This window comes from Chelmon rostratus, chromosome 17, assembly GCF_017976325.1.
Source record: "Chelmon rostratus isolate fCheRos1 chromosome 17, fCheRos1.pri, whole genome shotgun sequence".
Taxonomy (NCBI): domain Eukaryota; kingdom Metazoa; phylum Chordata; class Actinopteri; order Chaetodontiformes; family Chaetodontidae; genus Chelmon; species Chelmon rostratus.
The window spans coordinates 3,449,265-3,476,607 of record NC_055674.1 but is presented as its reverse complement, the minus strand read 5'-3'; the positions used below and the strand labels follow the sequence as shown (position 1 = coordinate 3,476,607).

At 44.2% G+C, this 27,343-nt stretch overlaps 1 protein-coding gene across 3 annotated transcripts in view; it reads right to left on the bottom strand.

The window, feature by feature from the left end:
* Positions 1 to 7,953: 7,953 nt before the first annotated feature.
* mybpc2a (myosin binding protein Ca) overlaps positions 7,954 to 27,343 on the bottom strand; it is a 53,007-nt gene continuing 33,617 nt past the window's right edge. For all 3 annotated transcript variants that reach the window (XM_041956216.1, XM_041956217.1, XM_041956218.1), the window contains 19 exons: positions 26,290 to 26,414; positions 22,787 to 22,892; positions 21,675 to 21,844; positions 19,899 to 20,064; positions 19,298 to 19,404; positions 19,172 to 19,201; positions 18,537 to 18,676; positions 18,111 to 18,270; positions 17,376 to 17,480; positions 17,024 to 17,212; positions 16,750 to 16,884; positions 16,374 to 16,541; positions 15,860 to 15,948; positions 14,824 to 15,019; positions 13,584 to 13,723; positions 12,255 to 12,414; positions 10,817 to 10,953; positions 8,652 to 8,838; positions 7,954 to 8,325 (listed from right to left, as the gene is read on the bottom strand). In XM_041956216.1, the coding sequence (XP_041812150.1) occupies positions 8,291 to 8,325; positions 8,652 to 8,838; positions 10,817 to 10,953; positions 12,255 to 12,414; positions 13,584 to 13,723; positions 14,824 to 15,019; positions 15,860 to 15,948; positions 16,374 to 16,541; positions 16,750 to 16,884; positions 17,024 to 17,212; positions 17,376 to 17,480; positions 18,111 to 18,270; positions 18,537 to 18,676; positions 19,172 to 19,201; positions 19,298 to 19,404; positions 19,899 to 20,064; positions 21,675 to 21,844; positions 22,787 to 22,892; positions 26,290 to 26,414 (2,545 nt within the window). In that variant the 3' untranslated portion in view covers positions 7,954 to 8,290. The remainder of the gene's footprint in view (positions 8,326 to 8,651; positions 8,839 to 10,816; positions 10,954 to 12,254; positions 12,415 to 13,583; positions 13,724 to 14,823; positions 15,020 to 15,859; positions 15,949 to 16,373; positions 16,542 to 16,749; positions 16,885 to 17,023; positions 17,213 to 17,375; positions 17,481 to 18,110; positions 18,271 to 18,536; positions 18,677 to 19,171; positions 19,202 to 19,297; positions 19,405 to 19,898; positions 20,065 to 21,674; positions 21,845 to 22,786; positions 22,893 to 26,289; positions 26,415 to 27,343) is intronic.

The following is a 27,343-nucleotide window of genomic DNA, read 5'->3' as shown; positions in this document are numbered from 1 at the left end:
ATGGAAACATCTCGAAACCATGGCAACTATTTGAACGGAGCCAAACGCTTTCAAAACTGCTGCACTCGTCCCCTCGCTCTACCTCTTTTCTCCCTCTCCCTCATGCTATCTTTACTCTCTCCTTTTTCTCCTCTTCAATGTAGACAATAATGTTGTCGCAGTCGACCTGTACGTGTATATGCACGTGTGTGTGTGTGTGTGTGTGTGTGTGTCATACAGCACGCAGCCAACTTTTCATGCGCCCCAGCGTGCCGCTGCTGCACCTGCCTGCGTGCTTCATTGTGCATGGTTTTCAGCTTTGATTCGGTTTTGGCTGTGCGACTGTGTGAGCTGATTGTCTTAAGCACACACTCGTGCTCGTGTCCATGCATGTTGCATCCTCTCCTCGTGCACTCGCTGCAGGAACCAAACACGATTACGGGCGAGTGCCTGACGCCTAAGCCTCCTCTGCTCCTCCACTACTTACCTTGAGCTTGTCCTCTCAAGTGTTACAGCAGCATGCCTGTCTGTCAAACCTCTGACTCCTCCCTCGGGATGCGGGCTGATGATGTGAACCGGACTAAGACTGGGAGTCCAGGCACAGGCCTGGAACTACTGCAGCTACTGCGGTGGACTCCACAAACATGCAGCCTAACAAAGACCCACTAGAAATTAAAAGTTGCAGTAGGTAAGGTTAGTGCCTGAATCAAGAGAAGCCATTTTTATTGAGTTTTGAACAATAGGAAATATAAGATTTATACTGGCAAGTGAGTGTATGTGTTATTATTCAGCATGAGAGAAGCAAAGAAAGAGATGATAAATTGCCCTGTTAACAAGGATCTACCTCCAAAATGCCATTTTGATGTCATGTATCTGCATATTTTGATCACAGGAAGTGAATAAATTAGGTAAACATGATGGTGCCATGTGCACCTCACATAACATCATGTTGCATGATTTCTGGGTAGCCGAGACCGATGAAAACCTCCCACGTGTCGTTTCCACTTGGATCTGTGAATACGCCGCGTTGCCAAATGCGTCTTAAAAGCTAAAGGAGCACCAATTAGCGCGAGAAACCGAATGTGTTGTTGCAGTGAACGGCGATGCTCACTTTATGACGGAGGAGGAGGTAAAGCGTAGACATTTGAGTTGACTGTGAGTCAAACATTTGCTGCCTCATTACCGTCTCTGATAGATCCCCTTCAGATGAGACAGGGACGTGCGGGACGGCCAAGAATCAAGACAGAATGAAACTTTCTGCAGCATCATCTGGTGTGATAATGTGTTAGAGGGAGTAAAAGTTTGCCCAAAAGAAGTCACATCTTGACTGGACTCCATGACAACAGTGAGCTTATCATCAAAGAGCTATTAAAAGTTGTTTATTTTTATTTTTTGAGGTACATATCAGAGTAGCTTCTTTAACACTGGGGCTTTGAATGCGACAGCACTGACTGAGACGAGAGATATTAAGAAAACATTTTTTTTTATACAGAAATGCAACCAACAATGCTTTGTGTGTGACTTCTCTCGTGTGCCAGAAAAGGGACGGGGAAAAAAAAAAAGAAAAGTGCCATAACTGTGAAATTTAATCTGTCCTATTTTAGATCCGTCTGTAATAATTGATATCTCGCCACAGTTCTGATGTGACAGTTGGCTTTGATTTTATCTGGAAGATCTAATTGTAAGGCTGTGGTCATACAAGCACAGGGAAACTAATAACATCACTCTCAACACGACGCTGGGAAGATAAAATAATTTCCATCCTTAATGATAAAGGAGGAAGAGCAGATATGTGGAGGGAGAAATCTCTGTATCCCTTTAATGTTGCCCGTATTGTCTTCATCAAAGAAAGCCATGAAACATATATAAAGCATTAATCACTCTTCTGCTTGAATCTCTTCAGCCTTGTGTTCAGCTTGTCTTCTTCACTTTTTTTTTATTAACTTCTTTCTCTGCTTGCAATTTCCCCAACCTTAAAATAAAGCATTTCCATTTTTTAGCAAGTAAAGTGAAATTACCGTAATTGTTTTAATGAAAAGACCTCGAGGCGTTTTTTTTTCTCTGCCCTGTGATAGCAGATGAGTCCTCACCTAAAGCGCAAGACTGTCCCCAAAATTGGAGGAGTTGAAAAACAAAAAGCACAGTAACTGCAAAAAAATATATACAAATACTACCAAAAAAACACACACACAAAAAAAACAATACCCTAAAATAATAAAACAATTACTAAACATAATGCAGATGAAAGCACAGCCAGTCTGTTCCCCAAAGACTTGCTCAGGATTTGCTCAGTGGGGGAAAAAAACAATTACAGTGGCATGAAATGAATAAAAGGTATATTCAGTTATCTGAGTCCTTTGAAGATGGGTGAGGGCGAGTAAGCAAATCTAATTCAACAGCCAGAGTTTTCCGTTGCAGAGGAGCCTATGAGGGAAAAAACCCTCCCAAAATGCAGAGATTAGTCGCTAGCGCTGCCAGTTTCGTCTTCTCCGGGGAGTGTGTGTGTGTGTGTGGAAGGAAGGGGGGGGTCGTAACATAGACCCACCCGGCCTGTGACGGACTGAGGAGACAAACTTTAACGGTTGCAGGATTCCCGGGAGTTAATGATGAGGAGCCAGCTGAGTATGATCAAACACATGCAGAGAGAACAAAGTGGACATATTCTGGGGGGTTGACGAAATAACAGAGGGACCCCGACAATATGTGAATATCAAGCAGCTAATAAGGAGTAAGACCACCTTCTGCTGGCTTCAGAACAGCTCCAGGCCTCCCTGGGAAGCTTTCATGCGGCTTCTTGGACTGAATCTTGGAGGAGCTCCTTTCAAGAGGGAGAACCTGGAGTTATGACGGACGAGAGAAAACCCTTCAAGGATGTTCAGATCTGCAGCTTGAGACAATGCTGCTGCTCCTCAGGAATTTTTAGTTTCCTGTAACAAAAGTGTCTGAGGCTCTCTGAATCAGCCGTTTTTCCAGGAAAGAACAGATTAAAAATAGTTCTAAATGCGTCCTGCAGGGACAGGGACTACGTTTTTATAGTGAGACAAGTGTAATCAGTGAAGAGCAGTTTTCCTCCTTTTTGCTCTGATGTGCCCACACAGGCCTGTCAGATGATCAGTAGCCCTCAGTGGAGACCACCAGTCATGCTCCAGATGTGTTCATTTAACTGATTTTAAACTGGAAGTTATTTGGCATCATTCATTATATTTTATTCTATATCTCTATTTTTTCATACGATGGAGCAGGACAGTTTGCAGTCAAAATTCACTTAAATTAGACGTTCAACCATTTATCCAACTTTTAGCTAACTGTTGTAAAGCTTTACTTTTAACTGCTCCAGCTGTTACTTTTAGCAAAGTGTTTCGACTTCCTGTTCGCTTCCTAGCTACACTCTGAGCTGCATCACTGGTCAGGAGTTAAAGCTGACTCAATATGTGGATTTTTTAAAACTCATAATTCCCCCCCCCTTTTTTTTTTTAATTAGTTGAGCTGCTCCACAGTCTTCCCACGTACCTCCTGGCAGCTGCAGAAGTACCTGGTTGGAAATCACTGGTGTGAAGCATCTGTATTACACATCAAGGTCTGAGCCTTTGCTGACTGCAGTTCAGTCCGCATCAGAATGCAGACAACAAAGACTCGGCTCTGACACCGTATATGATCTCAGATCGGGTCTCGCCTCGCGCAGCTGTGTGTGTGGATGCAGGAGAGTCTTGTGGAGTGTGGAGACATCATGATGGAGCTGTGTTTGCACCCGAGGCTGCATCTGCCATTTGAAATGGCCTCATAGTCCTTGTCTGTTGCATGACCGTGCCGATCAATCATTAGACGTAATGCCGGCACACGGCTGACCGCTGTTACTGTTACAAATCCAGCATCATGTCTCTCAGTTAACAGACAGGAAGGAATGACAACCGACCGAAATCTGTTTCTTTACATTTTAGCCATCTTTCTTTTCTCTTCTATAGATTTAAAAAGCCCAATCTATCGTTTAACTGAGACTTTGCTGCTATTGAGGAGTTAATTATGTGATGATTTTTAGGCTGTAGTTTTGTGCCGTGCAGCATCCCTCCTTTTAAGCGTCTGTCTTGACCACTCTTTGGCTTTATCAACGCGGTTTGTCAGTGTTTTGCATATGTTTTCTTGATTTTCCAGACTGTTATTCCTTTCACACTGTGCAGATGGATTTACATACACAATATGTGGCTCATTTGTGTGTGCCAACACATTAAACACCTACTCACATATGAATACGTGTGTGCACCCACACATGTTACTTATGAGAACCTTCTGTTGGCTTTATTTATTCCCTAAACCCGTATTCTCACTGCGACACAGCAACCTAAAACTACGACGGGTTAAAAGCTCCACCTTTTTCTGCCATGTTAATTCATTTTGAACAAAATTCCTCCTTCAGCAGATATGTTTATTACAGTGAGAGTGATCAATGTACTGGAATTTTGTACTAAAAAGACTTTGGAAGATCCCAACATGATCTGACTGACTCTGACTGATCTGCTGAAGTCCCCCACCCCCCCCATCACTTACATTAAATTTGCTCTTTAAAGGCTTCCCTATGTGGCCAGTATGGACAGGGGGAACGATTACAGCCCCCAATAATGCTTGTTTTAAGAAAAAACAAAATGAACCACACCTCCAGGTGTGATGGATATGGTCTGAAGAATGTGGTCCTCTTTGCCTGTTCGCTGACAGAGCAGGTTCAGACATCCTCACTGGGAAAAACTGGAACAATGTGATTTTCGCCTGCCAGCTTGTTTGCATCTCTTCCAGTGAGGAAGTCAGAGGCATCTGGAAGAAGCTCGGCCACCTCTGGTTCCTCACTGTGGATGCGCTTTCTGGATATGTCCACATGGAAAGACTCCAGAGAATACCCAAGACCCACTAGAGGGATTATATGTCCCTTCTGGGCTGAGAACGCCTTGGGATAGACCAGGAACACTGGGTGTTGGAGGACACGGCTGGGGAGAAGGACATCTGAGCTGAATTGCTTAGCCTGCTTCCCTCATGACCTGGACCATGTTAAGAGGTGGGAAAATGGATGATAAAGCAAAGAAAATGATGGAAAGTAGCGTCCAAGCTGAAAAGTTCTGAGTTCAAATCCTGTGTCAACTCTTCCTGCATTAACAGTACAAAACATTAGCTTTGTTTGATTTGTTATCTATATTTTTTGATGTTCTCCTGCTTCTGGTTTTTGTTTATGTCACGACCATGTGTGTCTTTATATTTGACCTGCAAAACACTGACTTTGTCCTCCTGCTTCCACCAAAACTCTTATCCTCATGCACCAAACCGACCCCTTGCAAAAAAAAAGAAAGCTCTCAATGACACAGCTCCACCCTCAGCGCAGATGAAGCGGTTTCTGTCATTTACATGCAGTCATGAAGTTGTCATTATTGTGAAATGTGAGGGCAGCTCCCTCCTCTACCCCCCCTTCACGGATACATTGTGCTCATTATATGGGTCGTGAGCTCAGGGAGGGTTTGGGCTCTTTAATCAATGAACACGATGACACAGGGTATAAGTCACACTGGCATTCAATGGAGCATGCCATGGCAACCAAAAACCCCCAGAGCAACAGAAGATGAAGACAAAACCTCTGTGTGGGCATGAGGTGGTGCACCGTACAGCGCGGTGGTCAGGATGTAGCTTGAAAGCGGGCGGATGCGGCACGGAGAGCGCAGGTGGATGGTCCTATATGATGTGTGTGTTCTCTGTTTCATTTAGTTCTTATACTGTAATTACATGGATGAGACTCACTGCAAGGCTTTTTCCCTCCAGTGCTCTTCCTCCCTCTATCTCTCTCAATCCAAGTCTGTGATTTCATGTATAATTACTTGCATAATTATAGTTCCCTCCATCCTACTGTTTCAGGAGGTCTGTTTCTGTCTCTCTGGTGTCTCATGTCTTTCCTTTTTTCTTGAACACACACGCAGACATAACAGCGCTTGCACCATACTGGCTCTGCCTCCCTTTGCCTGCTGGTAAGACTCGTGTTGTCACTCTCTTTTGTCTCGTCTTCGTCTGAGGCAGGCCTGTTCTAATATTGGAAAGACAGCAGAGCAGATACAGTGCGCATGAAGAAGCCGGTGATTTACTCCTGGGCTGCCATGCTTCCTCATTAATTATTCATTCAGACATCACAAACTTAAAGAGCCTTAAGGTGTGTCACAGGGAATGAGGGGAAAACAAAATGCTCTTTTTTTTCCTGTCTTACTACTTAAAGCTTTGTGAGACTGTGTGAGAACGGCAGAGGCACACACAAACACTGACGGTAGCATTGTAAACCTGCACCTTCTCATGTTTTGAAAGTTTCACAAGGCTCGCGGATGATGCCAGTAGATACAATTAGTTTGATTGCTTAGCAACTGAACATCACTTTTTAGAGAGGGAACAGAGGGTAAAGCTCAGGTGGAGTATCGAGGTTACGCGCTGTTTTTTCTGAAGAACCTGTTTTTCCCGAAACTTCCATGCAAAGTAGCATGCGGTGTATCTTCAGCGCTGCTTTCATGTGTCAATCAGCGGAGTAACGCACCACGCTGTGTCTCAGGTTAACTGACAATGAGATTATATCAACACCACACATAATCCACACACACACAGACACACAGCCACACACACTCGCAGAGTAATTTACTGCTCGACAGGGTTCAAAATTTAAGCTTTGTGCTGCACTGCAGGTCTACTGTGCAGCCAATCGTGGCCTACTTTCAGGTATCTGGAGGATTTTCCCTGCTTTATCTGGGCATTTATGCCCTCACCCTATTTCAGCTCATCTTTAACAACATACTGCAATGTAAAGGGGGAAATGCAATCTATTGTACTCAGAAGTGCTGAATGTTTCAAGGTGAGTGCCAAGAGCCAGGATTAGGCTGGCAGGTTTAGAGCTCCAGTCAGAGATGCATTGGTAATGTAATAGTTCCTAATATCCTGTCACTCACCATTACACCCCAGACCCCAGTGATGGTCAGTCAGGGTCTTTGTCACTGTGCTCTTACCCCCTCTGCTGGACAGACTGGAGACCAGGACCTGATGCAGTCAGAGGTGGGACAGGCCTGGAGAATAAAGCACCCCCACGTCTCCAGAGGAGGGTGATGTATCTATTCTGCAGCAGGCAACTCCGCAAACAAACTATCTGATGTGCTCAGCCTCAACTTCTGCTTTTTGTCTCCAAGTCGATCTTTTTTTCCCAAGTCTTCCTCTGCTGGATGGTTGAGTCAGGGGCGTGTGTGTGAGGGAGGGCGGGGTCACTTGGGACGGCGGTCTGGGTTGCAGCACATCGGTGAGGCTTTAATTTAGTGTGCGAGGCGAGCCGCGGCGGACTCTCCCAGCAGAGACGGTGCTGTGTTTGTTTTGCGGGTGTGTAAATTAGCGGTAATTCGTTTGCTCAGTAATGACGTGGGAGAGCTAATTAGGGCAGTGTTGATGGGTGCATTAATTAGTCTCTAGTGTGTGATGCTAATGAGACCCTGATTCGAAGTGTGTGTTTGTGTTTGCATGTGCATGAGTGTAAGCCATGTATCTGTAAAGGCCTACCACTATAGGTCATGCCATTAGGACTGTGGTGAGATAGCATGTGGGAATGAGTAGAGGCAGGGGGAGTGTGTTCGTGAATCAACATGTGTGTCCTCTGTGTGTGTGTGTGTGTGTGTGTGTGTGCATGACGGACGCAGCAGGTCTATATCTGTGCATAAGAACGGCTTTTATCCTGGTGGCGCCATGATGTCGGCCATGCCTGGGCGAATATTGATCCCTCCATTCAACCATCGCAGGGCAGACGGGGCCCGTGCTCACGCATCACACACACCTAGCACCACGGCGAGCAAGCGGAGGTGTGCAGCCGCTCGGTCACACTGCGGTGGTTTCGCTGCTACAGCTGCATTACAATCATAAATTCATCCCAACCTATAAAAACGTCCCGCACACAAAACAGACAACACGGGGAGCCGTAATGGATGAAAGGCTGTTTTATAAGTGACAGGTCCACTTCACAGATAAGAAGGATCCATCTGTGTGTGGTCACAGCGGGGCAGTGCTACTACACTACTCTGTGGCTTCTCTCAGTCAGGATGTGACAAGGTGGCAGCTTGCTGTAAGGATTTATGGTATATTACTGATGTGGCATTCGTCATAGCAGCGGTGAAAGGCAAGCGTACAGGAGGAAGGGGGAAGGCAGGGGGATTGGCTTTAGAGCCTCACCAGTGATCTATTCTAATCATATTTATTCATGACTATCCCGTTATACATAATCCATTACTATTCCTGTTCGACTGTATCCTCTGCTGTTTCGTGCTGTCGCTCATTTCTTCGCCTCCTCTACTTTCTCTTGTACAGCTGCGGAGAAAAAGAGAAATTCAAATCAGCATGAGAGGCCGGTAGATCGTCCTGTTTAAAGAAACTACAGCGCTCAGAGTCATCTGTGGCTCTGAAACTTTAACTGACAAATACAGGGGAGGGGTGACTTATTTTTAGCACAAGCGGTTAGGATTTCAACTGAAGTTCCACAACAAGAGATCAGTCAAAGGGTTGAGGAGATGGAGATTTGTCATGCTGAGCTTTATTGAGGACTGTCAGAGACAGAGTTGCCCCCGCCCGGGCCATGCTCCCACTCGCTGCTTTGAAAGCAGGGTATTATGGGACGTGGAGTTCATGCAGCGTACCTCGAACCTCCAGCTTGCACTCCACCTCGTCTTGCCCGAGATCGTTGACGGCCCTGCAGGAGTACCTGCCCCCGTCAAACAGGCTCGGCTTGCGGATATTCAGCGTCAACACGCCCTGCTTGTTCTGCATCAGATACTTGGCGTCTCCGCCGATGATCATATTGTTCTTCATCCAAATAATCTTTGGCTGGAGAGCGGCGCGTTGAACGAGGAGGCAAACGATGGAGGAGAGGAGAGGGGGAGGGAGCGTATAAACAGAGCGAGGGATGTTGGGAGGGTGGAGGAGCAGAGGGAGGGGGGGAAGAGAGGGAGAGGTGAAATTAGGTCAACATTTCGGCTTGACAAATCTTTGCCGAATCGGAGGGATGAAAAAAATGTGTGTTCAAAGATCTTTCTGCTCCACCTCTTGTTCTGTCTTCAGACGTAAAAATACACTCCTGCTGCAAAGGCATCAAAATCCTCCCCGACTGTTCTACACTCACTGTTTGACACTCAGAACTTGTTCGCTCACTCTCAAAACACAAAGTATGAAATCTGTGGCGTACCCTTGCAGCAAGGCTATCAGGGGCCAACGCAGCTACAGTGAATGTATGATGGGGGTGCCGCAGAGAGTTTCTTCTGTTATCACATGACTTCCGACATATGCAGTATACTTAATCCCACCCATTACCTATATTTCAACAGAAATACACTCTTATTTAATCATTATTTTGCTCTTATTTTACCCGTTTTTTTACTTCACACTCTTACATATATTTTGTTTAGTAATTTTTTCCCCAAACTGGTATTTTATGTATCCATATCTTTAAAAATAATCAGGTTCTAAATCCACATCAAAATACAGATATTGATATACAGTTTTTTAATTCATTCAGGAGTCAGTGGATTACTCTCAAAATAAAATAAAAAAAAAGTGTTGTTCCATGGCCCATCAATACGATTTCCACCAGAATTCAAAGAAATATTTTGAGATTTTTTTTTTGATATCTTAATAACCAGCAGACAGAGAAATAAAAGGCCTAACCAAGCGAGCAGGTCCTCACCATCAACTGAGATGCAACTCAACTGTTTACCAGATATGAAATGTAGGAGTAGTGCCTGGCGGTGGCGTGGGGAAGGCTTTGGAAAGGATCTTGCTTTGCATCTGTGCTCAGCAGTCCCCTTCCTGAGGATACACAGACCATTGTACAGGTCTTGATAGCAGACTGGTTCAGATTCGGTTGGTAGGCTTTGGATGGCAGGCCATGATTTTAATGAAGTGATCTGGGACTTCTTGGCTGGTATTTGAGTAAGGAAGGAGTGAGAGTGAGAATCATTTTGGAGAGACTCTGACATGGTGACGACCTGCAAACCAGAAGCAGAATTTGGTGTCCATGCCGCCACACTCTTTCCCGAACGAGTGAGAATTGACCTTCGGTTGTTAATCCTTTCATGGAGGAGAAATGATGACAAAGGGTAGTTTTTGTTTTAGCTGAAGGGCTTTTAAAGATACTGTGTGAAGTCAGTAGGTCAATCATTAGAGAACAAGTTTGTCTCATAGAAACCCCCAAAACTGGCTTCATATAGGCTGAAAGTGTTGTTTTTCAGGACAGGACTGATTGGGAAGTTGGTGGGAGACAGAGGGTCTAAAGATGGTCTTTTCCAAAACAAATGGTTGGAGGATCTTGGGGTATCGAGAACCAGTCATCCCAGTGCTGGCCACAGAAACAGTGAGGTTGCTTAAGTGACTTGAGGGGCAACCTGCTGCTGGTCATGAAAGGAAGTAACTGCATTGTGGTGAAAATAGCCAAAGGAATAACTAGATAGGTGCATGACGTTACTAATGGAGTGAGTAAAACTGGAAATAGGAGACGTATGATTCTCCCACACTCCTCTAGCGTGTCTTCTGAGCGGTGGTTCCCCAGGGTCACTGAGGCGGCTGCTGAAGTCCACGACCTGGATGTTTCTTGGTCTTGATTGTGGTGGATTGGTGATTTGGACGTTCTGAGGTTGTGTGTGTTTGAATAACGAGAAGGAAGGGTCGTGCAGGGCAGGAAGGCATTTATAGACATGTGACAGGAAGAGTGTGGTCCTACTCGTGAACTTCTGTTAAAATGATCTCAAAGCTAATTAATAAAGAAATAATGTCAGTGACACAGCCTTGCTTACTGTAAAGATGTAAATACCTTGGGATAGCCACGGACTGCACAGCTGATGGCTGTGGAGTAACCTGCGATCACACTTCTGTCCACTAGGGGCGCTGTGAACTTGGGCGAACTGGTAACATCCTTTTCTTTGAAGGGTGGAGGGTTATAGGCCAAACCTGCACAGGTGGAGAAATGTTACATGTTTCAATTTACTTGTTTTACTTTGAGAATACACAGAAAGTAAGGTGTGCATTTTACATCCATAAAAATGAAAACATGCAACATTCTTCGTTCACCAAACATTTTTAGTTATCTTTATTAGGGTGGCATCTGCTTCCTCATATTAACTATGTGAGGTTGTAAGAATACTGCATTTGTTCCCTGGTTATAAAAATGAATATTCAACCTTTTTACTCATTGACGGCTTGAGATAAAAAGTTGTATTTGCTCGTGAATATTCTGATAAGACGCTGATATGTTTTGCATTTATTTTCATCAGTATCTATCAGGTAGATTTGTGTGTCCACTGAGAGAAGTTGCATTTTGTAATTTGTATTTTTTTTTTAAGAAAACAATGATGATAATGTTTTTTTTTTGTATACTTGCTATCTTTGATTATCAGTCACATCACTCAATAGACAGGATACAGTATAAGGAAACCTTCATCATGGTGCACTGGAGAAAAGATGTGTGTTTTATATCTCAATTTAACCCACAATGAACAATTTGCCTAGTTTGTGTCACTTTTGTTCAAGGACTGTGGAAAACAACAACTGAAATGCTTAAGTAGTAACAAACTTTATCTCTCTCAGCTGCTTTGGGATTGTTTTCTGTTAACATCCATGTCAAATCCTGTTAAATTAGGAAATTGCTGAGCACCATTTCCATTTTGGAGACAGGAAACGGACTTTTGTTTCACCAAGATGTCAGGTGGGCACTATGATCAGCAATCCTCACAGTTTTATCAGGCAGACTGCTGCTTGGAACACAAAAGAGAGCGGCTGGTTGGCTGCCAAATGTTCTGGTAGAGTAAGTAAATGCAACAACACAACAACAGTAGCAGCACTGGCTGGTGGCAGGTGTTAATTTCCCAGCCTAGTTGCTTCCATAATGCGCGGCCAGTATTGAATGTTATTTAACACTCTGTCAAAGGATATTTCTGTTTCGCATAATCAGCGTGAATTAATCTTCCTTTAGATTATGTTCATGTAATTGATCTCAGCCAACAATTAATCACAAGTCGTTCAAATGTTATTACTTTGTTCTATAGATCATATCACAGTTATTTTTGCATGAGTGGTGTTCATAACAATTCCCAATATCCTCCTCTTTTCTGTATTGCGCGAGTTACATAAAATAATGCTCTCTTTTACTGCAGTACGGTGCAGCCACAGTTCAGCATGCAGTGGATGTTCCTTGGCATCAAAAGCAATACTATCGTGTTACGGGCTGCGTTGCTCTGCAGGGATTTTATTACCGGTTTTGGTAATAATGGCAGTGTTCTTGCTGATGCCAGGCTCGTCGCTGAGGCCACAGATGTTTTCGCTGAACACTCGAAAAGAATACTCGTTGCCCATGACCAGGTCAGACACAGTGCAGCTGGGCCTGCGGTTGTGCTCATAGACCATGAACCATTCCTGATGTGAGAGAGACAGATAGAGAGACAGAGAGAGAGAGAGAAGCAGGAGAAGCCGAGGTTCAAAGAGGCTTATAGCCGAGGTTGAGATCTATATAAGCTGAAGAAGCTCTTATCCCAGCATCCATGTTCTTCTAGTCCAACTTTCTGTCGATTCATACAACATAATGGCCATGACCGTATAGAGAGGCTTTGCCGTTGCGTGACAAATCTCCTCGCAGCCATGGCCAGAGCCGTCACGAAGGCCCGCTGGACACTCGCGGATGATGAGAAATAGCAATGAAGCTTTCAACTGCAAAGCACGACACCAATCTGTGCCAAGCACAGAAACATGGTCCGTACTCAGGTCTGACCTGCCAATCATGTCTGCATTGCATAACAGTGACAATCAGATGCAATTAGCTGCAAAACCAACACTAACAAGATATTACATCATGCTACAGCGTGAAGCTACAGAGTGCAGTTTTAACTTGAACAAATCTAGATAGATAGGCAGCTTCATGCTAAATTAGATATGCAAAAGAATCAAAACCCTGTTCATCTGGCCTAGTACATGCTCCCTCTCAATTACCTGCGCTATTGTTCTCTTGTTCATGCAAAATGCAAACCTAGCAAGTGCTGCTGCTGATATGATCATGACATCTGCAAAGTGAGGGAGCAAAAATGGTGTGCAAGGGTAACTGACTTACATGTAAAACAGAACTGTCATACACATGATCAGGCTACTGTTTGACCTGTAGCTGGTTTCCTTCCAAATATCTTGCAAATTTTAACTTCAACTTCAACTTTAATTTGAATTTCAAGAAAATCTGCAGGAGAAAATGTAAATGAATGCTTGCTTGCTACTGTTATGCGGTTATTAGGTGGTTGTTCATCAAGATAAGCAAGGTCACAACACGATGACGCAGGTACAGGAGCGGCAGTCACACCTCCAACAGTTAAAGAAATGTAGAAAACATTCTTCTTCTTCCTAACTTAGGACTTCATGTTAGCTTCTACTGGATATATTAGCAAATGTGCAAGTCGGTTGTGTTGACAGGACAGTTTGGACCATATCATACACTTAACAAGCAGATCTTAGCCTAAAACTGATATACCGAGAGTGGCAGACCTCCAGCATGGCTGCCACCCCTCTGCACACTCCTATGCACTTCTCTCCACCATGCATACCTTAGTCTTCATGTCTGCCTTCTCAATAGTGTAGCCGATAATCTCACTGTTGCCGTCGTCCTTGGGCGGCTTCCACTCCAGAGCAACGTTGAAACCCCAGACTTCCGTAACATGCACAGCGATTGGAGGACCGGGCTTTTCTGTTGGATTAGCGGGAGGAGAAGCAGATAGAGTTGGAGGATTTGGTGTAAAACTATGAACAAGACAGTCTTGTAAAACAATTATGAGCAAGAATCCATAAGATAAAAGAGTAGGGAAGTAAGTGATAACCAACTCTCTTCCCCGCCTGGGTAGGCAGGCTTTTAGAGGAAGAGAGAGAGGCTGATTGATAAACAGATCTGGAGCAGGAAAGTCCCACCGAGAGAAAGAAATCAACACTCGCAGCGGTAGAGATTTGGCAAAGATTGACAGATTAGCAGAGCAAAAGACAAAGGTTCAAGGAAAGGCGGTGATAGCTGCATACATTACTGGAAAAACTGTGCTGGCATGGAACTGACAAACTGAGAAATAGTGTGTTTTGCCTGGATTACAGAGCAGAAGAATGCAGTGTGTTTATCATCGATCTTTCTGTGTGGCCTGCGCTATACGCAGCGCAGTACAGAAACACTGTACAACATAGTAATGTATTTTTCATTAATCTTGCTCTGCGCGCTCTCCTCTGTGGAGTACAGTACAAACAGTGAGCAGCGCTCCTGTTCGCGCCCGCTAATCCTTCCTGTGCTGTCTCCCGCTGAAACAGTGCGGTGACACATCAGCCGATCGGTGGAGCTGCAGCCTCTCATTAGCTCAACCTTCTCGGCAGAGGAAGTGACAGAGTAGCCCTCAAAATCCAAACCTAATCCCAGTCTACACGCACATAATCCCGGCAGAGCCCCGCCAAATAATCCGCGCGGCACCCTGACCCGGGGAGACGAGCCGTGAGATGAGGAATGAGCTGGCGGCCACAGTGGCGGTGCAGGAGCCAGGATTATGCGAGAGAGAGGAATCAGCGCTTTGATGATTTGCTACTTTGAGTCACAGATCCCCAGGAGTATGAAATTAGGAATTATCATCAAATTTGAAAAAAAAACCTCCTGACATGTCACAGATTTGGGCTCAAGCCATCATCCCCTTCCAAACAGGTTATTAACAGCGTACCTCGTGAAGTAGCCTATGAGCTGTGCATGATGTTCTAATCTTAATGAGAGAACACGCAACAGGAGTGTGAGGTGAGAGGCGCCGGTGCCATGATGGGACTGACCTACGACCTGGATGTGTATGTCAGCGCTGTCCGACATGTTCTCAATCTGGACGGACAGAGTGTACTTCCCAGAGTGGGTCCTCTCCGCGGAGCGGATGAAGAGGATGGTGTCCACTTCACTGGTGCGAGTTCCCACCGTCTTGTCCTCCAGGGGAACGCCGTCTCTGAACCAGGTCACAACAGGACGAGGCTTACCCTGCAGTCAGAGCGACGGACGGGAATCAAAACAAAGTGCTGCGAGGAAAAAAACTTGAAATAATCCACAAAATAACAGAATAACTTGCAGCAAGGCCCGTTTCGACTGTCACCGGCGGACCAGTTCTGTGATAATCAAGGTAAACAACACTTTTCTGAGCATGTGGGCCTTTTTTATTCACAAGCGACGGAGGATTTATTTTGTGTTTTGGCTGTGAATATTTTAGGGCATCATATTCTAGCTAAACATGTCTCGGCTTTAGTTACACCATATTCCGTCAGAGTGAAAACAGCCGTTGGAACAGACTCTGTCCAGCTCTTGGATAAGATGACAGAGATGTGGGTGCTCTTTTCTCCCAGGAGAACATCATGCAGCCACGTCCTCTGTCTCAGAACAGGCTTTTCATCTGCTTCTTCAAAAGCAAGCCGAGCCATGGCTCACTTTTTCTTGTCTATTTTTATTTCGAACAATGGCTTCCCCTTTGCTACTTTATGGTTAACCTCTTTTTACCAGTGTCATAATTTGCAAGTTGCTGTCAAATGCTGTAATGCTCTTACTAGCAAAGTTTACAGATTTGATTTGCATTTCAGACGAAGAAAAAAATGCCCTCTCAGACTGAAACCAAATAGAACTCTTATGCATTTATTTGCCTTCTACTTCCACTGACCAAAACACACAACCAAAGCGCATTTGGATTTGTTTTACAGACATTTACGACCATAAACTAAAACAGGTTCTCCTCTGTTTTAAACATGATATTCACCTGAAGCCCCCTGCAATGAATGCGTCTGAAATAGCCATTTAGCACAAGGTCAACGTGGAAGTAAGACTCGGACTAACCTGGAAGGGGATGACCAAGTTCACCTTCTCACCCACAAGCGCGATGAGTTTGGTTCTGAGATGGCGAGGCAGGCGGATCTTTGGATGCTCTGTGCGGAGGAAACACGAGAGACAGCAAAGGAAGTAGAATTAGAGTGGGGGGTGTGGGATAGATATATCACATGTGCAGCATGTATAGCTTTCGCATGATACGTTCAAGTGTGTGCGCCAGAGATTTAATTTATAAATTATAAATTATATGCAGAGATGTGAAAACACACAGTGGAATTATTCCACTGATGCAGTTTGTGCTTGAAAAATATATGTACAGTATTTTTATAACAGCAAAGAGCTGAAGGTAAGCTTGATAAAATATGAACAATAGCTGAATATAGTTACTGACTGGTGTCAATGCACTTAATTATTTATTAGATATTTTGCAACGACTTCCCCCGACAGCAGGATGCTCCGTTTAAAAATATATCCCATCCGTTGAATTACTGCAAAAGGGACAAACTTAAAACGAATCTCTCACCCATGATCTCTCTGACAGTGACGGCCTGGGAGAGAGTGGCGGGGGGGCTGCGGCCAGCGATGTTGACAGCCATCACTCTGAACAGCATCTTCTCCCCCACTGGGAGACCCTTCACCCTGTACTGGTTCTTTCCCACTGGTTCCTCATTGGCTTGCACCCACTGATCACCTGAATGAGTCGAAAGCAGAAGCCAGAAAGGATCAGATCAGGAAACCAGAAATGGTCCAAAGACCTTGGGATAATGCTGACAAACTGATCAGGTGTGAATATTTTTCACAACCTGGAAAGCAAAAGTTCTCCTCAATAATAACAATATGTACAGCATTAATAATAGTTTTAGGGTACACTCCCCCTTAAATATTTTGCATATATTTACTTCCTTCTTTGCAGTACTCAATAATGTAACCATCGATGCCGCCGGCTCCGATTTTCTCTGGAGGACGCCACTTGAGTGCACAGGTAGTGTCTGTCACATCATCCACCATGAGACGAGTGGGTTCGCTGGTGGGGGCTGAGAGAGACAGGAGCTAATTAATACGTTAATACCCAGTGTAAATGGGACGGGAGGTAGGTTAAGCTGCCTCAAAATGAGCATTGTGTGAAAAGCTTGTGTTAATTAACCATTCTGCTAATGATAAATGGCAACGCACCAATGGGCATGAAGGGCTTCGAGTTCGCGCTGGGCTGAGAGATGCCGATGCCATTGACTGCAAACACTCTCATCTCATAAAGTACACCCTCAATCATCTTCTTAGCCTCGTATGTGGTGGACTCATAAACATCAAAGTTGAGCTTGGTCCATCTGGACGAGCCAACCTTCTTCCTCTCCATCAGGTACCCTGGAGGAAACCACATCAGCACGCAGCGAAGTCATTAAAAATGGCTCAGCGTTAAGTTCAAAAACACTGCAGTGTGATAAACAGAGTGGAGTCTAAACTGCTGTTTTCTCCAGGGAGGGAGACATCAGATGTGAACATTAGATGCTGTGTGTTTCAGGGGTACCTTTAATGGGAACTCCGCCATCAAACGCAGGAGGGTCCCATGTGATCATGGCAGAGTCCTCGCCAACTGATGTGCATTTGACGTTCTCAGGAGAGTTGGGCACATCTGGAGAGGCAGGTTACAGTTGGAAATGGAAAGGGAGGAAAGATGAAACGGAGGGAATTGAGTGTCAGGAGGTGTTTTTTTAGGCACTACAGTAAGTCCTCTATTCAAACAGTGTTCAAAGCTCATACTGTAATTTCATAACACCTTAGTAACACTGGCCACACCCACTTACCTTCCAAGTAACTTTGCAGTCAAGCTGTTATCTACAGAAGCGAAGATTTGCTAATTAAATGCAACAAATCATGTTTCATTTTAACCATTTTCAAGCTTTTACTACTCACAACTATTCATTGCAGTGAGACCCATCACAGTGGATGTCTTGTCTGCTTTTAATTTAATAGGATAAAATCACTGTGAGGTCTAATTTTTTAAAGCAGTTTTCACTGTTTTGAGTTAAGGGTTTGTTTCTGCAATCCTTCAAGATCCTTGGTGTCAAACTCACATGTATGCTGATGTGAATGCAAGTCATTCTCACTGCATTAATGTGCCACTATAACCTGACTTTTACAGACATAAAAGCAGGTTGTGACAGCAACCTTGCTTAAGTCTGAAAGTTAAGTGAGATGAAAATACATGAAAAGGAAGACCCTGCAGCTCTCAGCCAGTCTGAAGTGAAACAAAGCCACTAACCCACGATCTTGACAAAGAGTTCGGCATGGTCCTCTCCGGCAGGGTTAGTCACGGTGATGGAGTAGTAGCCCTCATCCTCCTTCTCCGCCCCCTCGATTACGAAGCTGCTCAGGGTCTTCCTCGTCTCCACGCGGACCCGTCCCTCGGCCTCGGTCACCACCTACCACACAGGTTGAGGGAGAGAGAGAGAGAGACAGAGATGCAGAACAAGGAGACTGTTGAAGAGAACGGTGTCGCATGAAGACGACACCGCTGCCACAATGACAGGTGATTCAACCTTCCCACTCGAGCCTGCGTTTCATTCTTCCTTTGTGCTGCTCAGTGACTAACTGCTGGATACTCCGACTGACGCACAAAGGTAGAAAGCATCTGACGTGTGTTTGAGTGTCTACGAGCTGAGTGAGACATCGCTCTGTTCTTCCTCACTTGGTCTCCTTTCATCCAGCACACAGTGGGGGCCGGCTCTCCTGTGATCTCAACGTCAAGGCGAAGTTTGTTTCCAGCCACCACGGTGATGGTGTTCTTGTTGCCGGTGCTGCTGGTGTCCAGGTGTATTTTGGGAGGGTCTGTCGGGAGAGAAAGAGGTCGGTCGGGTTAGAAGCACAACACGTTTTGAAGGGAGACTCCAAATCTGGTTAGTTTTGCTTTTTAGGCCTCTTGAAGACGACTTTCTAGGCCATTCGTCTGCATGTAAATTTTATATTTTTCGTGCTGGAATCTGGGTGGAAAGCTTAAATGACATTTAGCATTTACTTTAGGAGCAGCATTATGTTCAATATGTAAACAAGCCAGCTGAGGCATGTGTCCATCTGGTGCCAGCAGCTCAGTAGCCAGGATAAAATGCTGGCATTGCACGCTTCTGCAAAACATCCACATGCTAAATTCGCCTGTTTCATATGTATCATATCAGTGTTTCCACAACACGTGCCACTTCGACATGTAGAAGGGGGGATGCAGGTTAACAAGGGGGATGCATTTTGGTCATCTTGGGGTAAAGACATCTGCACCCTCGCATAGAGCTAACATTTACTGTCATGCGAGGAAAAAAATACAACACTTACCTTGTCTGGGAACATAATCAATCTTGATTTCTGAGGGGCAAAATATAAGAATCAGTCTACAAAATTTGACATGGCGGGCACATTTCCCCAAAAGCCATCACCTGCTTCATATTTTGTTTTTTTTACCCAGGAAGTTGAGTTTTGCAGAGAGAGAAAGTGCATAGCCATCAGGGACGAAGGTATAATCCCCAGCGTCCGAAGGCTTCACGTCATCAATCGTCAGCTTGTGGGTCCTGGGGACATGTTACCAGATGTTACCAAGGAGACAACACTTGTTGTGACCCACAATTATGCAAAGGACAGTTGCCCTAGCAACACACTACATGGCAGAGTGAGAAACACACTAAATGGCTTTCACCTTGTGTGACCGCTGTCGCCTCGGCATATCTCCCGCCATAGGCGGCTCTGATGGAGGGATTATCGAGAGAAACCCCAGACCCTCGGGGTGTGTATGATGTGTGCGAGTGTGTCTGCGAGTGTGTGTTTAGAGGTTAGAGCTTCACAGATTGCAGCCTACCCAAACAAATGGGTCAAACAGCTAAGAAAACCCTTTGGTGATAGTTTGCCAAGCCATGTGTCTGACAGTGCTTATTGTAATAGCTGCATGATGCTGTGAGTCTGCGTGTGTGTTTGAATGTGTGTAACTGTACATGATGGCTGGGACGGAGATCTCAACAATGGCTTTTTTCACATTCAAACATGGACCCGCAGCAGTCTGATATAATACCTTCCAATGTGTGCCATTTTGATGCGATCGCTGGGCTGGACTTCCACGCCGTCCTTGAACCACTTCCCTGTTACTTTTTCATCCGACACTTCACACTTGAATACAGCCTGTTCAGCAGACTTCACAGTCAGGTCAGCTATGCTCTGCAGAACCTCCAGCTCCTTATCTGAAGCAAAGACACCAACATAGAGTAGATCAATACGTACTGTAGCATGCAAATGTTTGTTTATAACTGACAATTCATCCTATTCTGGCTGCTGTAAGGTGGTAATGTGTCACTGTAATATTATTACTGAAGAAACCCAGCAGAGGTAGAAGAACTGGACCGCTCTTATACTGCAAATATTCTGAGTATGACACAGTTATTGAACTTTATTTTCCTCTTTTTCAACCAAAAATAATAGTTTGACATTTTGGGGAATTTACTTTGTCACTTTCTTGCCAAGACCTAGATGAGATGATCGATACCGCTCTTGTGTTAATACAATAAACATGTAGCTGGAGCCAGCAGACATTTAGCTTAGCTTAGCACAAGACTGTAAACTGCTAGCCTAGCGTTGCTCAGAGGTAATAAAATCTTCCTGACAGCCCTCTAAAGCTAACTAGTCAACATATCATGTCTCATGTGGTCAATCAGTACAAAAAGTAGTAGAGTAGAGTAGCTACTTCCTGGAATCCAGTTTCCAGTCTTTGTGCTAAGCTAACCCGCTGCTGGCTGTAGTTTGCCTGGTAGCATTCTTCCCTGCAAGAAACCAAATTAGCATATTTCCCAACATTTCAAACTATTCTTTTAAACTGACTTATAGCCTTTATATCAAATATAATGAATGGAACAGGAAAAAATGGAAAAGAGATAATTGCCTCAGGCTGGTGGCTAGCAGGTCATCCATTTATATAGCTTTGGAACTTATGGGAATTTCACTCTGAGCGATGTTTTTGCGAGTCCTGTGGATGTCGGCTATAACATCTGTGGGATACAGCAATAATGAGCCGTTCCTCCGTCGTGTTGCATCTTACTCAGGCAGTCTAGTCAGCAATAGGTTGCAACAGTACGTGCATATTAATCACCCGGTGCACTGTAACTATGACTGGAGCGTCCACTGAGGAGGGGGCACAGACATTTTCTCACACTCTAATCAATTTACGAGACTCGTCTGGCTTGCGAGCATGCAGCAAGTGAGACAGCCTGATTTCTGAGGGGACAGGCAGGACGCTACCGTCAATTTTGGAGGTGTAGAAGAAAATTAGCATGACGAACAGTGTGATGAACTACTGATACAAGGGTTTCGTGAAGTAATATTAATTATGACATGAGTAATGAGTAATTTATTGCTTCTCATGCTTGTCAGGATGAAAAACATCATCATGTGCTGGTGTGTAAAATGTCCGTAAGCTCCAGATTGAACAGCAACGTCTGAAATACTTGTCGGCTAATTTTCTTCACCAGCTGATCACCCATAAGTTGCTGCTTGTGCTGCTGTTAGATTTAACAGCAAGATCCATTCTCAGTTCTGGAGTTAATGGAAAAGTGAAGTCATGAAAGAGTTTTAGGGTTTTCTCATTTTAGTTTCTCATGTAGTTTGAGCTTGATTTGCTGCATTTTTAGGTTGATTTGTATGCTTTTCAGGTGGTTTGTGATAGGCCTGGTCTCCACTGTTGGCTCTAATGTCTTTGTAATAAGCAGCTTAGTCAAACGAACACACAACAAGCATGCAGCAAACAAAGTTTTCACTTGATCGGAGACACTGGCAGGGACTGAAACAGAGGAAACAGCACCTTCAACCTCCAGTTCTGCCTTGGACTCTCCGCCGTTGGTGAAGGCGTAATACATTCCAATATCCTCCTTAGTCGCTTCGTTTATGATCAAAATGTGCCTCTTCCCATCCTTCTTGAACCTGTACTTCGAACCTGCCGTTTCTCTGTTCAGCTCAACTCCATCTTTCATCCTGAGGAGAAAAACACGCATGCTTCATCGGCACTTCCGCACACAGAGGAGGGAGGAAGAGCTGACGGACATGTTCGACATGGATAGAGCCTTCGGGGATCACAAGGCTGTGGCACATTTTTAAAATGGTGCAGAAGGGGAATATTTTCTCAGATATACTGTTGGGTTTTCACACAAATTGAAGAGCTCTTTTTGAGGGAATGGTAAAATAAAAACCTATAAGAAACATACAGTAAGTACTTTCTATAGAGGAAAACAAATATGTTTTTAATCATGTTGATATAATTTTGCTTGTATATGTAAAAACTGGGCAGCTCAGAACAAGCTTATTCAGTGAAAACAGTTTTCAGTTAGCAGCTTTTGAAGTTTATCCCAAAATGTGGACAGTTTGGAGTGGTGTATACTGTAACAACACCCAGCATGCAATACAGTCTTTGCACATTTGTCAGAAAACAAATATTTACCACAACGCGGAACATAAGCAATTGACTGGCTTGTGATATTTGCATACAGGCTTTTGTTTCTTCTTCATCAATTTCTTTTTTTAACGTGTTAAAGTTTGCACAGCTAGAAAAGTAGACTCTAATGTCCTTGTCAACTGCCCAACTTTCTTGTTGAGACTCATTGTAAAAGGGTGAGAGAAAACATCTGGTGATAAACATTTTGGCATTTACCGTGCGAACGTTGCTGTTATTACCTGAACTGAAAGTATTCCTGCTAATGATGAATAATCTACAACGTGAGTTTTGCCAACATTTCCCAGCAGACTTTTTTCTGTTTGTCTCTTACAGAGCAGCCTTTTTCTCTCAGTGGATCATGTTTACTCGTCCATACAGTAAGCTGCGTGCGAACCATTAGCAAGGCATGACCTCAGAGTTTCTAACGACTAATGCATTTCCTAATGAACTGATTTCCAAGCGGACCGAAGGGCATGCTGGCTCACCATCTGACGCTGGCTCCTTCCTCAGACACTTCCACCTCGAACTCCACCCTCTCACCCACCACGGTGTGAACGTCATCCAGCAGCTTGGTGATGGTGACCGGAGGCTCTGAAGGCAAATTCAAAGCTCTGAGTCAAACTTTGAAACAGCAGCGTGGCACTGAGTCAACAAACTGTACTACTGTGTTAAGTGAATCACTTACTGTACTGTACATTGTACGTATCTAAATCACCAGAGTCAAACTGACACGGGTGGAGGATAAGAGGAGAGAGATGGTGGAGAAACAGAACTGCAGGGTATCAGCACCTGAGCTCGGTGAGTAAGGCTTTGTTGTTTGGTAACAGTTGCTGAAATCTGGTACATGCAAAGTCTTGATGTGGACTAAAATATAGAAGAACTATTCAGTCCAAATCAAGCACAACTGAGTGTAAAGCAACTGGAGCAGCAGCATCGTTCGCTGTTCACTGACAGTATTAGTATGTTATGTCATGGCTGGAGAAAAGTCTTTTCGATAGATGACTCCGAGCAGTCTGTAATTAAAAACTAACAAAGTGAGAGACTCCAGTTAAGTGTTTGTTCTGTGTGAAGGGTTTCGTCTGATGCAATGCATGAAAATGGAATTCAGTCAACATCTATCAGAACTTCATGAGTCAGAGCATCAATTTGATTATTCTGAATGGAAAAATATTTGTTTTAATTCTGTGATATTAATCGCAACCAGACCGTCCAGATCTATTAAACACAGCTTTGATTTTACTTGATATCTGCGAGCGAACATCGCTGTGTCTGTGGAGGGTGGCGGCTGGCGTGCATGTTAGCGCGCCAACAAGCAGAACCTGTGTGCAGCCTTTTTGTAGATAACAGCACAATATACTCCTGAAGTCTTTATCAATGCCACCAAACACACCCGTCTTGTCGAGGTGGGAGCCACTTCAAGTCTCCTGAGGTGGTGGGAGTCACATTGTGTAACCACATGGCGAGATGCTTGATGCTCCGCTAGCCTCAGCTATTTGTCATCGTCAACATCCAGCCCCCCTCGGGACGTCTCGCTTCTCTCCAACCTCAGCTGGAGAGCTCAGAAAGCTCCCCGAGCCGCAGTCGCAACACCACAGGTAACATGTGCGATTTGACTGCGGGCCTCACGAAAGTTTGGTGAAATGAGCTTGATGCCCTCAGTGAGATTTGTGGTTTCTGTGCGTAAAAACAGAGAGAAGTGCTTCTCCCTGAGGAACAGATGGAGGACACAGTAATGGAAAACAGCAGCAGTTTGAAGCAGTAGCTTGGGGGTGGTGCACACGAGCTGGTCGGCTGTAGGTGTTGAGGATGGAGGCCTTGTTTACCTTTAATTCAGATCTGAGCTAAATGCCTAATTTACGAAATATCAACGCACAAAATGGATTGTGCGTCTTTTAGCAGTGATTCCATATGCATGTTTTATAATCTGGTTTGTGAGCTAACACTAAAGGTGTGCTCAGACAGAGCATGAGGCGAGTTTCAAAGCATCTGTCAAAAGAAGTAATGGTGTGAATTCACCCTGCGGGCGGTGTGAACTGAGGCGGCGATGCATCCGAACATTTCGAACACGTTTCAACCTGAGCAAAAAAGTTGTGATTATCCCTCAGTTTTATGAATCTTGTGTTGCTGCATAAAGCTACAGAGCTGAGGGGGAAAGGAGTGAGACCGACAGCAAACAACAGAAAACTGAGTTTCTGGCGAGTTTTTGAGTTCAGCCAGAGGCCGAGCTGCCACACAAACACACACTGGCTCATACCAACCGCACACATGGTTGCTAGATCGCTTACAGCACAGCTAACATTTGGAAATGTTGCGTATACGCAAAATTTATAAAACTCAGCTCTCAAAAATAAGGGCACCTAAAGTAAACAAGATTATCTAAGATTTGTAAAACAAGTAGTAAAGTAAAAAGTAAAAATATCTAAAAACAACTCCATTTGTCTGGATGCAAAGACATTCTGTCTCAGAAGAAGCAGTTTTGTACTTGTCAGTGTTGATCAAACAGCTTTATAGTTCTGGAAATTGTGGTTTGAAGCGTAAAGTTACTCAGAACCAATAACAATATCTACGTATAACATCCCAGCAAAACGTTATATGCTATTAAGATAATTAAAGACAAAAAAAAGCTTGAAACAAGTGAAATGCTCTAACATGAGAACAAGCCTTTGTAACCTTGATTTAAGCTAATTTTTGCTGCGTATCAACTAATTTTCTAAGTGAACTGACCAAACTCTGACTGAATCATTAGCGTTTAGCATCAGAGCTCCTCACTGATGAGCGTCATCGTCAGCTGAGCTGTGACTCACAGTCTGTCACTTCCTTGTTCAAAGCATATTTAAAGACCAGAAGACTGGTTAGTTTGTACTGAACTAAATGTTACAGCTCGGACTAGCAACAGGTGACAGACGCAGTACTGAACTGAAGACAGTCAGAATCATGATTTTCACCGCTGCTAACATCTGCACAGTTGATCCATTGGCTGGTTTTGGAGAATAAATGCAGACTGCAGTCTAACTTTAGCAAATAATGTGAGATTTTGTTAGAGACTAACTACTTCTGTAGCATTTAGTGAGAAAACGATGAATTTGATGTTGGTGGAAACACAACATTCACCTGCTGATCACTTCATACCACAACAAAGCAAAAGCCGAAGCTTTCGCCTGAGTACTTTGTCTTTTTTTAAAGTACCGTGACTGCTAGTTTTGTGGAGTTGTCGTCTGCTGATCGCCAGAAGAATCAGCAACAGACGGCGCTGTTGTTCGCAAACAGCAGCACGGACGACATTTTCACGGACACGAGCACTCATTCGCGCACACGCAGACACGCACACGGGAGCTGAGCCTGTGCTGAAGGGCTTACCCTCTTGTATGGCCCCTGAAAATGTAAAAGCAGGATGGGCAGCAGTGAGCACACAGAGTAAAGCATGGGATTAATATAGAAGCAGCAGACCCAATTACATCTATTTAAACCTCTCTCACAGAAGAGAGCATCGAGATATAAGCACCAGAGTTAGACTGATAATGTCATAGCTGTATATAATATGCATAATATCATGTAATAAATTCTTCCCAAAAAACATTCAAACAAATATAATGTTACAGCTGAGGAAGCAATTTTGTTATATATTTACTGAATATTGCCAGAAAATATGGGCATTTCCAATGAGCAGTATTCAAAGTGGCCTTCAAAAACACACATATCAATCAAACTCTGATAAATATTAATACATACAGCATGACAACAGTGATACATGACAATAAACAAAAATGAAAATTTCGCTTGCCACGTACCCATTAAAAATGAGTGAGAGCAGCATGCTACTGTGTGGCATAAAAGCAACGAAACAAACAGATGACAAACACAGACACAAGGAGGGAACAGAGCTGTCAAGCCTCTCAATGCTCAAATGACAGCATTTGCTAAACCGAGCAGAAAAAAACCCCTCTCCCTCCTAAAAGAAGGATTCCTCCAAAGACAGTGACTCATATACCTTTGACAAAAACCTCCGTGAAGCACTTCTCCTCCCCGACCACGCACTCGTACGCTGCGTCATCAGACAGGTTGCACTTGTTGATGGTGAGCGTCCGCCTGTTGCCCACGCTCTCAAACACATACCTGGACGCGCGGGGATGATGGAGGAAGATCATACGAGGAGGATGAAGAACAAACGAGGGGAGAGAAGCAGAGAGAGAACGGAAGACAGAGAGAGGGAGAGAGTGATGAATAAATGCTTCCAGCACATCCACAATCAGATGCAGAGGGCCCGAAGACAGCGGAGTGACTCACAGCTACAGACTGAGATACAGACATTCAGCGCTGCGTATGCACACACACAAGTACATGCTCCCACATGTGTACATCTGGGTCGCCGTAGAGACGTGGTGCTGCAGCGATGCCACACGCAGTGGAAGGCAGCGATGGGAAACATTCCCATGGTTACAAGCTCCACGTGTTCACGTGATCTGCAGCTCAAGGTGGCAACTGCCATTAATAGCGAGTCTAATTTGAATGCTGAATTAATAGCTACCTGCGAGGGCTGAGCAACAGTTGTTTGCGTGGGAGCAAAACATAGTGTTTACGATCGAAATAGCATTAAATTAGGATGTAGCGTCTGTAAACGAATGCTGCGGAGCGACACGTTTGTGTGCTTTTGAGACGCAATGGTGCTTTTCACCAGTTTAGCATCGCACTCATCTTACTAAACAAAGTACTGCATGCTGTAGTTCCAAGTAAAAAGGATGATAGAAACAAAATTAAACTAATTTTCTGTATTATTGAACAAATCTAGCATCCCGTCCAGCTTCACCATAAAGTGGTAAAATACCAAAACTCAACTGGACACATGACGCACATCACTGCTTAGATTCTCTGTACCATATTCATGTTTTCTGATCCTACTTTTACTTTAGTTCTACTTTATATCTCAGCCACAGCAGTGGTTTGTACAGATGATCTGTATTATATCCGGCTGCCTTCCTCCTTGTTTTAGGTCTGGAAAATCCTAATCCCAATCCTCTAAATCTGCGACCGAAAACATCTGATTT